This window comes from Rhynchophorus ferrugineus, unplaced genomic scaffold, assembly GCF_030347505.1.
Source record: "Rhynchophorus ferrugineus isolate W39M unplaced genomic scaffold, kcgeb_rfMv2 rfM5, whole genome shotgun sequence".
Classification (NCBI taxonomy): Eukaryota; Metazoa; Arthropoda; class Insecta; order Coleoptera; family Curculionidae; genus Rhynchophorus; species Rhynchophorus ferrugineus.
In genome coordinates, this window is record NW_027472584.1 from 20,964,526 (window position 1) to 20,980,734 (window position 16,209).

General features: G+C 32.1%; 1 protein-coding gene across 1 annotated transcript in view; it reads right to left on the reverse strand.

Moving 5' to 3' along the window:
• The window catches only part of LOC143197507 (ras-specific guanine nucleotide-releasing factor 2), a 69,258-nt gene that overhangs the window by 6,269 nt on the left and 46,780 nt on the right, over positions 1 to 16,209 (reverse strand). Inside the window, 9 exon segments of the mRNA XM_076406043.1 lie at positions 1,343 to 1,684; positions 4,024 to 4,291; positions 5,487 to 5,593; positions 5,653 to 5,750; positions 5,808 to 6,046; positions 6,105 to 6,230; positions 6,285 to 6,478; positions 8,422 to 8,902; positions 10,481 to 10,628. Of these exon segments, the coding sequence (XP_076262158.1) occupies positions 1,343 to 1,684; positions 4,024 to 4,291; positions 5,487 to 5,593; positions 5,653 to 5,750; positions 5,808 to 6,046; positions 6,105 to 6,230; positions 6,285 to 6,478; positions 8,422 to 8,902; positions 10,481 to 10,628 (2,003 nt within the window).

Sequence of the window (16,209 nt, forward strand, 5' to 3'; positions counted from 1 at the left end):
TGAAGCTTTATTGTGAACGGCACCACGTATTTTATTCATTGTTATTGTATATTGTACTGATGTTTCAGACAATTTACGGATTATATCCCGAAATATATCCTGATGGTATCCACGAGTCGATTCATTTTTGGCATCTTCTTAAAATGTGAAGTTCTGCTTAGATAGGTCATATGCCGGAACAAATAGTAATCAGAAGGTATCAGGCCTGCAGCATAGGGCGGGTGGGATAGCACTTCCCATTTTAATGGTAGTCGATAGCGATGCCCACTGATGGTTTCACTGAATAATGGCTTCAAATCCTCGTTTTACCATTTTCTTGGTTGTCCAGAGCCCTTTTTTTGCAACCTTCAGATATTGCTTTTAAAAGAATACAATATTTAAAAGTATGTAATAAGATTACTTGATTTTTCTTTCTTGGGGGACTTGCTATTTCAATTTGTATACATACATAGGTTTCAAAGTGATACATTAGGCCACCCTTGGCAAGACACTAATAAAAAGAGTGTAAAGAAAACAAAAGTTGATAGAAAAACACACAAACAAGTGGTGGGCAAAGGCTGTAATTAAGGATTGGCTTGCAAAACACATTAAGTTTTGAAGATACCATTTTAAAGAGTATGTATATTAAGTATTTCAAATTGTCACTTGGTGAATATAAATAAAATATTTAATTCTGTTTTATGTAATTAATTTTTTTAGAAACAGGCCTGAAAAAAATATACACAATAGATCAGATGGCTGGATAGAGTGTTCGATCAAATCGAATTGTTATGGGATGTGACAAAGAATTAATATAATTAAATATGCAAGTTGAGAAATATATACAGGCAAGAACTGTTTAGATATGTGGATAGGATTGTCTACAATAACACCCTTCGGTTTGGATGAACTTCATCAGACACACAGATGAAGAAATTGACAAATGGTAGAATCGTGAACAAGTGTTAGATGGATTGGAAATTAACAGTTTAGTTACTGGCTCAGATGTGAATCTTTCTGGATGTGGGATTATGATTCAATGTGGTCAATACCAAAACAGGGTCATGAGAATGGAAACAACTAAAGGTATATAAGTATAAGAATAGTATTAAGAGTATATAATTAATATAGGATAACTCTAGAAAACTGTATTGTAACATGGAGTATGAAAGATTTATGTGCATAGATGTGTGTTGTTTAGAAGAGATTTCAATGTAAATATAATAAAATAGCTTTACAAACTATTGTGGCTGTTTAATTAATTGTAGTTTAAGTCCCTCGATAACTATAATGTTAAAATCAATTTCGAAAGGATGTGAGTTCAGTGCTACTCTGGATAGACTATATATGATGATATACTTACATCTAGGTGGTAAGAAGGTTCTCCAAACTCTGTGGCCCTGTGAGTCGTAGCTGTGTGATCGATCACGGTCGCTCGTCTCTGAGTAATAACCTGAAACAGAGCTAGCACCACTAGTTCTTCTAGGAGTAAATAAACTACTTCTTCTTCGATAGTCCTCGTAGGTCATCAGAGTGTTTTCGTCCCTGTACGACATATCGGATAGCACCATCGTCTTCTCCCGTTCCTTTTCGACGCTGGCGTAATAAACTCGTTTGAGAGCGGTTAGTATCTTGATACCATCAGTGAAAACTTTGTACGTGAGAAGGAACGTGTTCAGGAAATCGATGGAAAGAAATCGCAGATCTAAAATATAACATTTTAGACATGAAGGTCACTATACGCTCGTCATGTTCTAATACCTGCAACGTAACCAGAAAGGAAGGTGAATTACATGCAAATACATATAAAGGAAAATACAAAAATATCCGGATATAAATGGACTTTTGAAAATGTGCTGCGAAAAAAGAAACAATATTAGTCAGCCATAAATATCATTTGGAATGAAATTGGAACAGAATGATTGCCAGACATCGAACGGAGGAAGCAAAATCCTTAGAGAGATTTCTTTTGAAAAAGTTCATACATGCAAAAAGTGAATAACATATAAGGTCAATCAAAACTTCACAAAAAGTCTCTGATAAAAGCTCAACTCTTGAAATCAGGTAATTAAATCGTTTTACAATTCTACTTATTTTAATTTAAATAAGTTCTTACTCTAAATATATATTCCGAAGTAAAATGTATATATTAGTTAAAAATGTCTAATTACTGTAGTGGCAAAAATGAGCATACTGGACCACTCTGTTCAAAAATAAAAGCACAAAACCTAAAGTGCATGTAATTAAGAAAAGTAGAAAGCATTTTCTAAAATATTTATGTTGTTCTGACAACGAAACATCGATTTTATTACGTAATTAACACTCTTATCATGTATCAACATCGTTAGCAAAGCCAAATGTTCATAGTTCGAAGCCTCTAGTGTATTTTGTGATGTCACCTGGGTATGGTTATGGATGATCAGGTACTGCTTAAACAGACCAAAATCACAATGAGAGATTTTTAAAATAGTATTAAAAGTGATAGCAATATAATAATGTCATATGTTGCAATGCACATGAAAACCTATTTGGAAGGACTTAAATAAGAAATCTAGTCTAATAAATCTATCCCATAAAGTGAGAAGGTGAAGATTTGAAGGAAATGGTCATTATATATATATATATATATTATATATATATATATATATATATATATATATATATATATATATATATATATATATATATATATATACATATATATATATATATATATATATAAAAGTATAAGACTTATTATTTCGATATGTGTAATTAGGTGAGACACGAATATTTCAGATTTGGACCAATGTGCCTAATGGTCATTTATGTTTAAAATAGTGTTAAGATAACAAAAGTTGCTGGAGAAAAGTTATAACAATTGATTATGTTTAATTAGTCATAATATTTATTAATAATTCAAGGAATATATATTGTTTTTCATACTGGCAATAGGAAGGGTTAATAACTCTTGCAGTTTGGATAAACTCAATCAGACACATTGAAAAAGAAATTGACAAATGATGGAATCGTGACCAAATGTTAGATAGATTGGAAATTAGCTTAGTTATTCACTTGAATGAAACTTTCTGAATATAAGATTACGATTAAATGCTGACAATTTCTATATTTTCAATTTTACAGAAGATAGGGTGATGAGAGTGGTAAGAACTAAAGGTGAATATATAATTAATATATGATCAGTGTAGGAAATCTTATTCTAGGGTGTGAAAGATCCATGTGGACAGATATGTGTCTAATCGTTTAAAATATACATGAGCATTTGGTTAAAATGTGCCAGGAGAAAAATAATACTATTTTGCAGATATGGCAAATGCATTAGAGCGAATGCAGTGATAAAATCTAGTTTTATCAAGAAAGATGCAGGTAGTAACAGAACAAACTAAGGAGAAATATAGTGATACCAGAATGACTTTATAAGGAAACACAATATACCGAAGGAAACAAGAACTAAGCGTTGAAGGTAAATATTCTCTCTAATGAAAGTAAAATATACTACTTGAATATACAATTGTAATTAGGTGGATTAGCCCTCCATAGGATACCTAAAAACGCGCCTAGAACTCTAACTCATAGGTGGTATGGAAAAAAGTTCAATGTAAATACAATAAAACATATCCCTAACCGACAAACTATTATAACTGTATAATTCTTCGGTAATGTATACATGTACTAATGTTGAAATAAATTATATTTGATAACAGTATTTTTGTCATGTCATGAACTAGAATTCAGAGGTGATACGGCAACATTGCGACATTTTGATGTCATCAAACCAGATTACGTAATTCACTATTTTATTGAACGGATAACATAAAAGATAGTCACTTTTAAAAGATCTTAATTGTTCGACAGTGTTTTTAGTGTATAGGCGAAGACAGTAAGAACTTATTCGTTATTCTTATAATAATTACCTGATAACAACAAAGTTTTCATATAATAGGGATTAAATAAATGTATGAACACATATCAACATAAAGTACCGTTACTAAAATACCAAACATCTAAAAAAATGTTAGACCGACAGCACAAACAGAGCTTTACCAGTAAGCCTTTCTAGCAATCTGTCAGGCGTTGCATAACGTATTTGAGGTATCTTGCACGAATTCAATGTACGGGAGAATCTAATGTCTGGTTCGTCGTGAAATAACCGTGGATCATTCTTGATATATTGCGGCAAATTTATTGAACTAGTGTCAGCCATTTGTGGCTTGAGCAAATCGCTAAACTGAGCGTTATCAATGCATTGAGCGATATCAGAGATCCATGCCGCTTTGTCACTCACGGTTGGTGCAATTAAATGTATTACGATCTGAAAAATTACTTATATCATCCAAAACATCATTCAAACGTCTATATCTATTAGAGTTTTTTGTCGGACAAAGCTTAGCATATAATAATAGAAAAATATATAAGTGTATTAACTGAACAAACGCCCTTTCATTCCGAAATGTTCCTGGCTAAAATGAGGCTCCGCAACCATTACAATACTAAAATTTTGCAACAAAAGATGATCTATGGTCTCTGTTTTGCGCTTTCCTTCAGAGAGGAAGCTTTTTTCTGCCTTTTAATGGCTAAAATTCCTGTTGGCAATTGTGTTTACTCTGATTAATACATTTTGCCTTAAAACGGGAGTTATTTATACCTAATCTTCCGACGAGGGTTGTCTTTTATATTTCGGGATTGTGATAAACTAGTGTTTCGGTCTATTTTTTTTAAATTTTAAAGTCAGGTGGTACATATATTATAATTAGTTTCCACGCAATCTTTAATTTCCTACCTAAACATAGGTACCCTTAACTTTTTATGGATGTCTTAACTTATTATAGAGCACAATTAAGGCTTACGATCTGTTTTAGGAGCCTCAATACTGTGAGGATGATCTCTCATTCGAGCATATCACAAAAATAAATCCCCGTTAATTTAACATGTACATGACCCAATGCTTAAACTATGTTAAAATATGGAGGTTCTGTAAGTAGGTTCTATGAAATGCAAATGTTTTCAGCTAACTCATCATCTTATATCTTTCTCTCTACCAAGTATTATCACCCTACCATCACTGACATATCTATCTGATAGTTTTCTAAGAGCAAGTTCAATAAAGTATCCAGAAGCTACAATTATACTGAAGGAAAATGAATATCCTCTCATGTGGGAATTAGTTATATCTACCTAGCAATACCACATATAATAGATATTTATGTATAATAAAATTTATTGTATTTTCTTAATGATTCTAAAAATATTATATTATTATATATAAATAAAATAAATCACAAATATAAAAGATAATCCTCGTCTACAAGAATGATAATATATTTGTAAATTTGTGATAGATTCATGAACTTAAAATATTTTGATAAGTTATTGTAATGGTAGAAAAACACAGCTTGGTTAATGTCCTTTTTTGAGTTAATTAATATTGCTAATCAAAAACAATTAAATGAGTTTAAGCTAACGAAGATATGTCAAAAAAAGCAACAGTTTAATTGAAATAAACTCACCGGTGTATCGATGCCTTTACTGTCAATTATAATTTTAAAATCTCTGCCTTGATATGATGTATGGGACACATCGGTACCTGCTGATGAATTAGAATCAAACTGAGTTTCTGTAGAAAAAGCGAGAAAATGAAACAAAGAAAGAAATAGAAAATATGGTGAAATTTACCGTAGGGTACGTCTTCAGTTGGTTCTTCTATCAGAATGGCTTCGCTCATTGCTATTTTACCAACATTCGGAACTAAATTAAGACTACCATCATTTGCCCTACAAATTATCAATCACCAATATATCTCATCATAACTATCACTGTCCTGGACCCACCTGGTTGTTATAATCATATAATAACTGAAAAGAAAACACTGCCTGATAGTATCTTTTATGTTCCTCCTCAAATATCTAAAACCCTTAAAGGTTTTCTTCTCCTTGGTTTTCTCGGTTGGTACTTGTATCAGTGTACCTTGTCTAACGAAAACCTGATTAACATCCAGTAATATATCACACCCTTCAACAATATTCCTCTCTATGGCCAAATTCTTTCGGATATTCTCGGTCTCAGATACCTGAAGACATAATACACATTTTATCATGACCAAAACGATATGATATACATTGAGATACCTCATCATGCATCTGCTTAGACAAAGTTTCTAATTGGACTTGAGCTGCTTCTAAATTCTTTCTTTCGACATGTTCAAATGGTGTATGCGCCAGGAGCTCATGTAATGTTATAATATATCTTGGAATCTAAAATAATTGTAATTTTCATGTTGTCTTTGTTAAACCCAAGCAAAATTATACCTGATGCATGGGGTAAGTTAAAAATGTTTCCAGAGACCGTCCATTACAAAGAGGTTTTGATTCTAAACGTTTCAAAGTAGCAGCAAATTGCTGATTTTGTTTGCATTCAGTTAAGACTTGTAAAGAGTAATGATGGTTTCTGACGTACTCTTGATAGATACTCAGCATTGGTAGTAGCATGGAAAATAAGTCTCCTATAAAGGAAATTTAATTTAAGAAATTATTGTGACTTCATTTTTTCTACTATTATACGAGGGTTCAAAAAATAATTTACTTTAATAAAATTATGTAATATTTTTTTCATTAAATGACTTCAGTCATTTTCGAAGTTATTCCCATTAGATGCAACGCATTTGTCGAGTCTTCTTTCCCAATCTTAGGAGCTACTCAAATATATTACTCAAACCAACACATTTCTTAAAAATACATTTTTCACTGTATAACTTCGAATTAAAAGTTTGTTTAACATTATTATACTACCATTCTATTCAGTGTAAAATTCTTCATGAAATCTGTAATTTTCATGAAGCCTGTGATGATATGAACAGAAATGATTGACAAAAATCGAAAAAGGAAAAGTGTCAAAAATTGTTATCTCTCACACAAAGATCAAACGTTTAAAATATAAGTAACTTGGGATGAAAGAAACGAAAATCCATATTAAATTGCTTTAAAATGTTTCATTTTGACGATGTGTGATAGAAACACACTAGTTATTAAATAACTTCAAAATTAAACTTTATATGAAAATTATTGTACCACCATTCAATTCAGATTAAAATTCCATATAACACATATGATTTTCATTAATTTGTGGTTACTTGAACGGAAATGATAGCAAAAAACTTGAAAATTGCAAAAAATTCTAAATTTTCACGACTATATACATGGAAAAAGTGGACAAAATTTATCTATGAAATATAGGCCAAACCCTCAAAATATATATATTTTGGGGTGAAGGAAACGAAAATCCATATTAAATTGCTTTAAAATGTTTACTTTTGACGATATGTGATATAAACCGAAATCGACACATTTTTTGAAAATACACTATTCATTAAATAACTTCAAAACTAAACTTTATATGAAAATTATCATCTACCCTTCGATTCAGATTAAAATTCCTTATAACATATATGATTTTCATTAATTTGTGGTTACTTGAACGGAAATGATAGCAAGAAGCTTGAAAATTGCAAAAAATCACAATTGCAATCAAATAAATTTTCACGACTATATACATGAAAAAAGTGATAAAAAAATTATCTCTGAAATAAAGGCCAAACTCTCAAAATATACGTAATTTGGGGCGAAGGAAACGAATATTTATATTAAATAGCTTTAAAATATATAATTTTTACGATATGTGACATAAACACAAATCAACTAATTTTTTTTTGCAATTACACTTTTCATCGAATAATTTTAAAATTAAAATTATATAAATAGTATTGTATCACCATTCGATTCATCGTAAAATTTCTTCTAACATATGTAATTATCATTAACCTGTCATTATTTGAACGGAAATGATACCAGAAAAACTGAAAATTGATAAAATCTTTCGGATTTCCCCTCGTAATACTTTCGTGATAATTGATTTTATTAAACTTAGTAGTGTGATTTATGGTTCAATATACGCGCTAAATAGAAAGAACTGAATTGAGAATAAGAATAAGAGTTCTTTTATTCCCATGCTTATTTCCTGTTCATTCAGGGACACTTCTCTATTGTTCGTTTTGAATGTAATTTATTGGGAAAATGTTTGCCATTGAAAGGTGCCATCTTATTACCAGAGACAAGATAATAATAGTATGTACGAAGCTATTTAAGTATTTTAAATAATAAGTTCCCTTTTTATAAGAACTAATAGCGCCGACATCAATAATAGCACAATAAATATGTTCATGTAATTAAGTTTTAGTTTACCGTGTATTATTTTATATGTTTTTTTGATAAATAAAATAGAATTGCTCTTTCCGAGTATTACTTATATGCCACATAGATAGGAAATAGTAATAAATATGTATAGAATATACTTTAAAAATAATACTGTACCCATCATTTGGCAATAAATCGAATTTAATTCACAGTTTTTGTATTTACTTCATATTTTATAATATATAAAAGTACTTACCCAAGACTAACGTAGGCCAACTTTCTAACCTGGCCGTTAGACCTTTAAGAAAAATTTGATGAAGAAAAAATACTGTCTCGCTGTTTAAAAAAATGGAGTTGACATCCTCGTGTGTGCAGGGTGGTTTTTTCGATGATGCGGCCATTTTAAACGGCCTCAGGAAACACGTGATTAATATCTCCATCTGTTGGATGTATTCTTCTTCGGCTTCAACTAGTTGGAACACCAGGCTGTTTCTTCTACGCAATCTTTCCGCGTGGGGACTTTTAATGTACTGATCGACAATCTGTTTCCACTTTCTTCGACACAACCATCCTCTAAAGAAGCTCTGAACTTTTTTTAGTTTCGATATCTTTTCCTCGTCGCCTTGTAGATGTTCGTAGAGGCAGCAAAGACAGCTGGAATCCTGAACACTAGTACAGGTATGAACTAACGTAGAGGTGAATCGATCAGAAGTACGTTGTCTTCTTAATGCGATTAGCTGGAAAGGTATTTTAGTATGTTATGATCAAAAAGCACAAATAACAAATATTTTCTTTGAAAAAAATATAGTAAGTTGTTCAAAGAACTTGTAGAGATGTAGAAATTAAACAGCCAACAGCGAAATTGTAATGGTTTCCAAGAACCTATTCCCTACGTTTCTTTTTTAAAACTCGTTTTACATAAAAGACATTTTTTGAGGCATGAAAAGAGTCCCATGTCAAAGTGATCTAAATCTGTGGAATATGCTGTATGTTAAAACAATTCCTGCTTTAAATCACTGATTGCAATGCTCTCTGTCAATACTCATACTAACACTTTCGTAGATTATTTTGCTGTTTAGAAATCACACCACTCAAAATAATCGCAGAGGAGGGAAATATTATTCCAGATCATCAATTTGGTTTCCGTAATAAACACGGAACAATAGAACAAATATATAAATTAGTCAACCAAATTAACAAAAACTTAAACGATAAAAAATATTGCTCCGCTGCATTTCTTGATATTTCTCAGGACTTCGACAAGGTGTGGCACACTGGACATGTTTGAAAAGACTTTTGCCCCATATGCACTTTCAACTGCTGAAATCGTACCTCACAGACATACATTTTATTGTCAAACAGGGTGACGAATACACTGACCTACACCTAATATATTTGGATGTTTCGCAGGGCAGTGTTCTTGGCCTATTGTTATATCTATTGTATACAGTTGACCTACAGACCTCAAGAAACACTACTGTTGCAACATATGCTAACGATACAGCGGTTTTATCATCACACGAGGATGAAATATCAGTGATGATAACGAGTGTCAGTCGAAGTGTTAGTGTAAAGTTCTCCGAAAGACTATTAGTACATCCCAATACACTCGCCAAACAGTTACAAGTGCGTAATGACAGTGAAGTGCGTAGACTCAAACGCAAACTACCATACGAACTGATTAATAGACACATAGAGTGAGATATAATAATCTCGAGTATTCTTTAGAATAACTTAAAATATTCTCTAGAATTTTAAGAATTTAGATTATAAGGTAAATCAGATCAACACTGAAGGGATCTAAAAAAAAACTTATTTCCCACGGGCAGATTGTTGAAGTTCTAAGAGATTAATAAAGAAAAAAATATAAATAAATTTAGCATTCGATGAACACAGCTTAGGTTTTCTTTTTCAATTCTCATTAAAGATGTCGAAATAAAATGGCATCGAATTTTCTGAAATACTAAACTTATTGAACATCTTAGTATAATTAGCAGGAAGCTTAGTAATTAAAAAATGCGAATCGTGAAAAGCGATCTGACGATTCTCCTGTAAAACTTTCGGATCTGTTTTAAATAAATATTTTTATTTGCCGTTTTACTTTATATCAACTAGTTCTTAGTTTCTGAAACGGCCGTTAAAAGAACTAACGTAACGTTGAATAATTAATTAACTAATTATATTACTAGTTCCTTAGCGTTTTGTTTAATTAATAAATATCCTCTAAAAGATTAAAATTAAATAATATGATTAATGGAGTAGTTGCCGACAGTAAAAGGAACAATATTAAACTGACAGTACGTAAGTTTACTTACCTCCTCTCTTAGAAATCTCATTTCTGCGTGGAGTTCCTCGCAGTGCAATGAAAACTCCCATTTTGCAGTTTGTTCGGCTTCAACGACTTGCAGAATGTGCATGTGTTTGGCCGTAACTTTCTGCATCTCTAGATGTTGCTTGCTGAAGCTAATTTTACAGAGAACTTAGTGTACGTGGAAACAACGGTCTATTAAATATTAAATTGTTTTTGTTATGAACGCTAATATCACTCAATAAATACAGCATCCCTTCATATTAGAGCATGTAATATTTAAAAGCTCCAAGTTATCCCTAAAATTTTACACTACCTTCAGGAGTACATCAATTTTATATTTAAAGGAAGAACTTTTGATTGATTGAAAAAGTTTTAGCGGTTTAATATGGCCGGATGTAAACCACATAACAGGTCACTTGAAACGTCCCCGGCCTACCATAGTAAAACACATTTTTTTTGGCAAAAATAGTTTTTTTTTATTCAACATAATTCCCTTCAAGGGTGATATACTGATTATAACGACCCTTCAACTTTTGATGAGGAAGCAATTCGAAGCCCAATTCATGGATTTTTGCCATCGTTTTCACTGACTTGTGACACGATGCATTGTCTTGGAGAAGCAGAGCTTTTTTCCTTGAAATGCGGCCGTTTTTCGGCGATTTTGTCCTCAAACGGTCCAATAACACTATGTAATAGTCGCTGTTGATAGTATTTCCTTTTTCAAGGTAGTCAAGGAAAATTATTCGATGCGCATCTCAAAATACAGACGTCATAACCTTGCCAGCCGACTGTTGCGTTTTCCCACGCTTTGGAGCGGGTTCATCATGTGCTCTACTCGGATGACTGTCGATTGGACTTCGGAGTGAAATAATGGAGCCATTGTCACATATCGATGCAAAAACTCGAGTTTATTTTGCTTGATCATCTTCAAACACTGCTCCCAATCATCAATTCGTCGTTGCTTTTAGTCAAAAGTGAGCTCGAGCGGCGCACACTTTGCACGGAGCTTTCTCATACCCAAATATTCGGGAATGATATGATGTACACGTTCAGATGACATCTTTAGAGAGCCTGATATTTCATTTAATTTCAATTTACGGTCATTCAAAATTATTTTGTGGATATTTTTAATGTTTTCGTTGGTAACAACCTCTTTTGGACATCCACTGCATTTAGCGTCTTCGGTGATCATTTCACTACGTCTAAGCTTAGCATACCAATCCTTGATGGTTGATTTTCCTGGGGCAGCGTCCGGAAACTCGGCATCAAGCACAATTGGGCTTCAACTGTATTTTTCCTTCCAAAAAGCAATATTTTATCAACACGCGAAATTTTTTTTTATCCATTTTTTTCACAATAACAAAAGTTGCTTCATTCAGAATGCTATAATTTACAAACTAATGATTCAACAACTGTCAAATTTATAGACGCATCTTTTGAGGGTTAGGGCTTACTAAAACACGTATCAAGCCGGGGACTTTTCAATTTACCTGTTATATTGTAAGGTGATACGGCATGCGTATAATTGCTTATCAAACTTGGCTTGGAGTTGCAGACGAACATTCGAAACAATAGTCAGTTAGAATGTTAGAGAAAAAGGAATGGTAAAATAGAAATAATTAAACGCAAAGCAGCGTTCCATTTAATATATATGGCAATATATGAAATGCTTTATTAAATTTAATTTTATATGAAAGTTTCCACCTTCTAGTCTAATTAATGAATAGTTCTGACTGAAGCAGAATTATTAGATTTGGTGCATGCGGAATATATGACAATAAGAACAGAGAAGACAGTCCATAATGTCACAAATCGTTAGTTTCCATGACAACATTTCCATGCACACTTCCATTTATACCAGGTAATTAATTCTGAAGGAAATAAATATATGATGCAAGTAACACAGTGTTAAAAGATAAAGTGATGAAGAAATAGAGGGATTTTTTTAAAGAAGTTCATCAATATGTAAGCTTTTAGATGTCCTATGCCCGGGGTACACAAATAAGGAAGAAAACTTACGAGTTATGCATTGCAATGCAGAGACATTAAGAAAAGTTTTCGAAAAACAATCATTAGACAAGAAACTAAACCCCTTTTGATTTCAAGGCAAACCACCGTGTCACAAATTACTCGTTATAACGTGAAAATAGCTGAAACTCTCTCTTATCCACCATACTCGCTGGATTTATCTCTGGTTAATTAAAGATTTCAAAAAAATTAATCATTCTAATATATCCCTTGAACAAAAACTTTTTTATTACTTACGTCAATCATCATTCAACATTTAAAAAAAAAACTAATTTTTATTCATTCAGTTGTTTTGATGAATATGAAAATAACTGTGCGATTATCGCGAAAGTGTTAATTAAACATGTTGGTAAACATAGTACAATAATAATTAATTTCAAATACAAAATATAATCTAAATTAATTAGTCTGCAAAATAACCAACCCTTAGTTAGTCGAATCTAATAGCCAAATGGATGGTGCTTAAAGCTATCTTCTAAAGTAATTAATCCGGAATTGCCACTAGGAGTATTTCTATTTTAAATAACCTGGTTGAGATAATTTAATGCTATAAAGAAACAAAAATAATTTCTTGTGGATTATAACAAAGCCCTCTAACTAAAATAACAGTACTTTTTAATTATGTTGGTATACGATAATGTAAAATTATAAATACGTATTTATTTTGGCCTAAATTTATTAGATACTTTAAATATTACCATAATATTTTTAAATCCAATAAATATAATTAAATATGATCGGAAACTAAACTATTTACTAAGTAATAAAAGAAGAAGATAGAATTGAAATTTCCACCAACCTTATTTTTAATTTCCGGCTTTAAAATTGTTTTCAAGATTAAAGAAACGCTTGCATTTGTAATTGCACCTGCCAACAGCTGCCAGGCATATAAACAGATTACAGATTGCCTTTAAATTTTATAATTAGAGTAGCTAACATTTTAAATTATTTTATTTTAAAATATATCTAAAATTGTTTCTTCAAAGATTTATTTTAAGGAATTTTAAAGAAATCGATTTCTATTTATATACTTTCAAAGTTCAAACTCTAAAGATTGTATCATTAAAAAGATTTTTCGAAATATGAATTATTTTTGGAGATTAAGATTGTACTAAGCATATTTAATGTAAGATGTAATTAATAAAAAAAAATCAACATTGACTATCTGAAAGTTGGTTTGATTCTTTTCTATATATCCTTATATTTTCTTGACCTGATAAATAATATAATAAAAACATTTATTTTCTTAAAAAAATCTAAAATATAGAAAGAACTTTGAGTCCATCCAGAGTCTTCCATTGAATGGCAGTCCTGATTTAATAGCCTAGAAATATTTTTTATTATGGTACTAGTCAACGCTTTTTTATCAGGTGAAAACTGCAATAAAATCTTTATTCTTTTCAGTTGCGTAATACTAAGTTACTTGTGATAATTTATTACGTAGACCGAGGAAAAAAATTGGGAGATATAGAGTGAAAGGTATAGGGAGAGAAAGAACATAAATAGAGATGGAGATAAATAGAGATAGAGAGAGATAATGGAGATAAAGAGAGATAGAGGAAAGGAGATAAATAGAGAGTAAGGGATATAAATAGAGATAGAGGAAGATAAACAGAGATAGAAGGAGATTAATACAGATAGAAGGAGGTAAACAGATATAGAGAGAGATTGACAGGATAGAGGAAGATAAATAGAGATGTATTGAAATATATAGAGATAGATGAAACGGGATCTGTAGGGATAGAGGGGGATAAATAGAGATAGAGGGATAAAGAAAGATAATAGAGATAAAGGAAGATAAATAGAGATAAAGGGATATAAATGGAGATAGAGGAAGCTAAACAGAGATAGAGGGGGATGAATAGAGATAAAGGGAGGTAAACAGATATAGAGAGAGATTGACAGGATAGAGGAAGATAAATAGAGATAGAGAGAGAAATAGATATAGAGGGAGATAAATACAGACATACAGAAATACATAGAGATAGATGAAAGAGGAAAGTAAAGAGATATAGAGAGTATAATAGAGAAAGATAGAGGGAGAGATACAGAGACTCTACTATAAGACGAACAATTCTATAGAGCAGGCGTGTTTTTTACGTGTGTCTATTTAAATAAAACCATGCAGTGCAGACAAAACGGAATCACGGAAAATATTTTCGAAAATACAATAAGACATTTAGTTGACAAATAATTAATTTTCGATGTCAAATCTTGAAATATAAAGTACAACCCTCGTAAAATAAAGCGGTGGATCAAAACAAAATGCGAAACGATGAAACGTCGACAGTTTTATTAAATATCACGAAAGCCGTAGATGTACGTGTTGTCACAAATTTCTTTATCACTTCAAGATTTTAATATTATATCAGGATTATTTCAGGGAAGTGGATCCTTGTTAAATGGAAATATAGATTGCAATTTTGTTACAGTATTTTAAGTATCCATTGTAAATAGCTTGTTTTCTTTGGTGAAAAAAAAAACGGAAATGAATTACCGACACATCTGGTACGTCATATATAATCGATGTATTATTGTGAGAGAATTTTGGACGATAAAAACTGTGTAGCGACCTTGAGGTATGTCGAATTTTACGTCGTGGAATAACTGTCTACAAAATACCCAGAAATATAATCCCAGATGTTGAACACGGGCGAGGTGCTGCAGCGCCAACTAAGAAATGATAACGATTATCTGGCAACCCCGAGTTATCTGGGATGTTATTAAAGGGTACTTTCGATCATTCAGTCACTGACCAATGTTGAGTTCAGACGTGCCATCATCGACTACCCAAGCCTCGTCTACAGGTAAACCCAGCGTACTACAGGTACCTTTCGTTTATTTGTATTTCCCTAATATTTTATATCGTCAATAAATAACGATCATATAACAGGTCAATTGAAAAATCTCCGGCCTCAGTTTCGGCTATCACCTCTTCATTCGACGAAAATTTGTTCCCAGCCAGCATTGTTTTGAAATCTGAGAACAGGAAATAGTCGCTGGGGGCCAGATCTGGAGAATATGGTGAATGAGGAAGCAATTCCAAGGCCAATTCGTGGATGTTTGCCATCGTTTTCACTGACTTGTGACACGGTGCATTGTCTTGATGAAGCAGCACTTTCTTCTTCTTCAAATGCGGCCATTTTTCGGCGATTTCGTCCTTCAAACGGTCCAAAAAAACGCTATGTAATAGTCGCTGTTGATTAGACTATGACTGTCGATTAGACTTCAGGAGTGAAATGATGTAGCCATGTTTTATCCATTGTCACATATCGACGCAAAAACTCGGGTTTATTACGCTTGATCATCTTCAAACACTTCTCCGAATCATCAACTCCTCGTTGTTTTTGGCCAAAAGTGAGCTCGCATGGCACCCACTTTGCATAGAGCTTTCTCATACCCAAATATTCCTGAATGATATGATGTACACGTTCAGTTAATATCTTTAGAGTGTTCATATCAGTGTTCATTCAATTTCAATTTACGGTCATTCAAAATCCTTTTGTGGATTTTTTAAATGTTTTCGTCGGTAAGAACCTCTTTTGGGCGTCCACTGCGTTCACAGTCTTCGCTGCTCATTTCACCACTTCTAAATTTAGCCTACCAACCTTTGACGGTCAATTTTCCTGGGGTAGTGTCCAAAAACTTGGCATCAAGCAAAATTTGGCTTCAACTGTATTTTTTCCTTTCAAAAAGCAATATTTT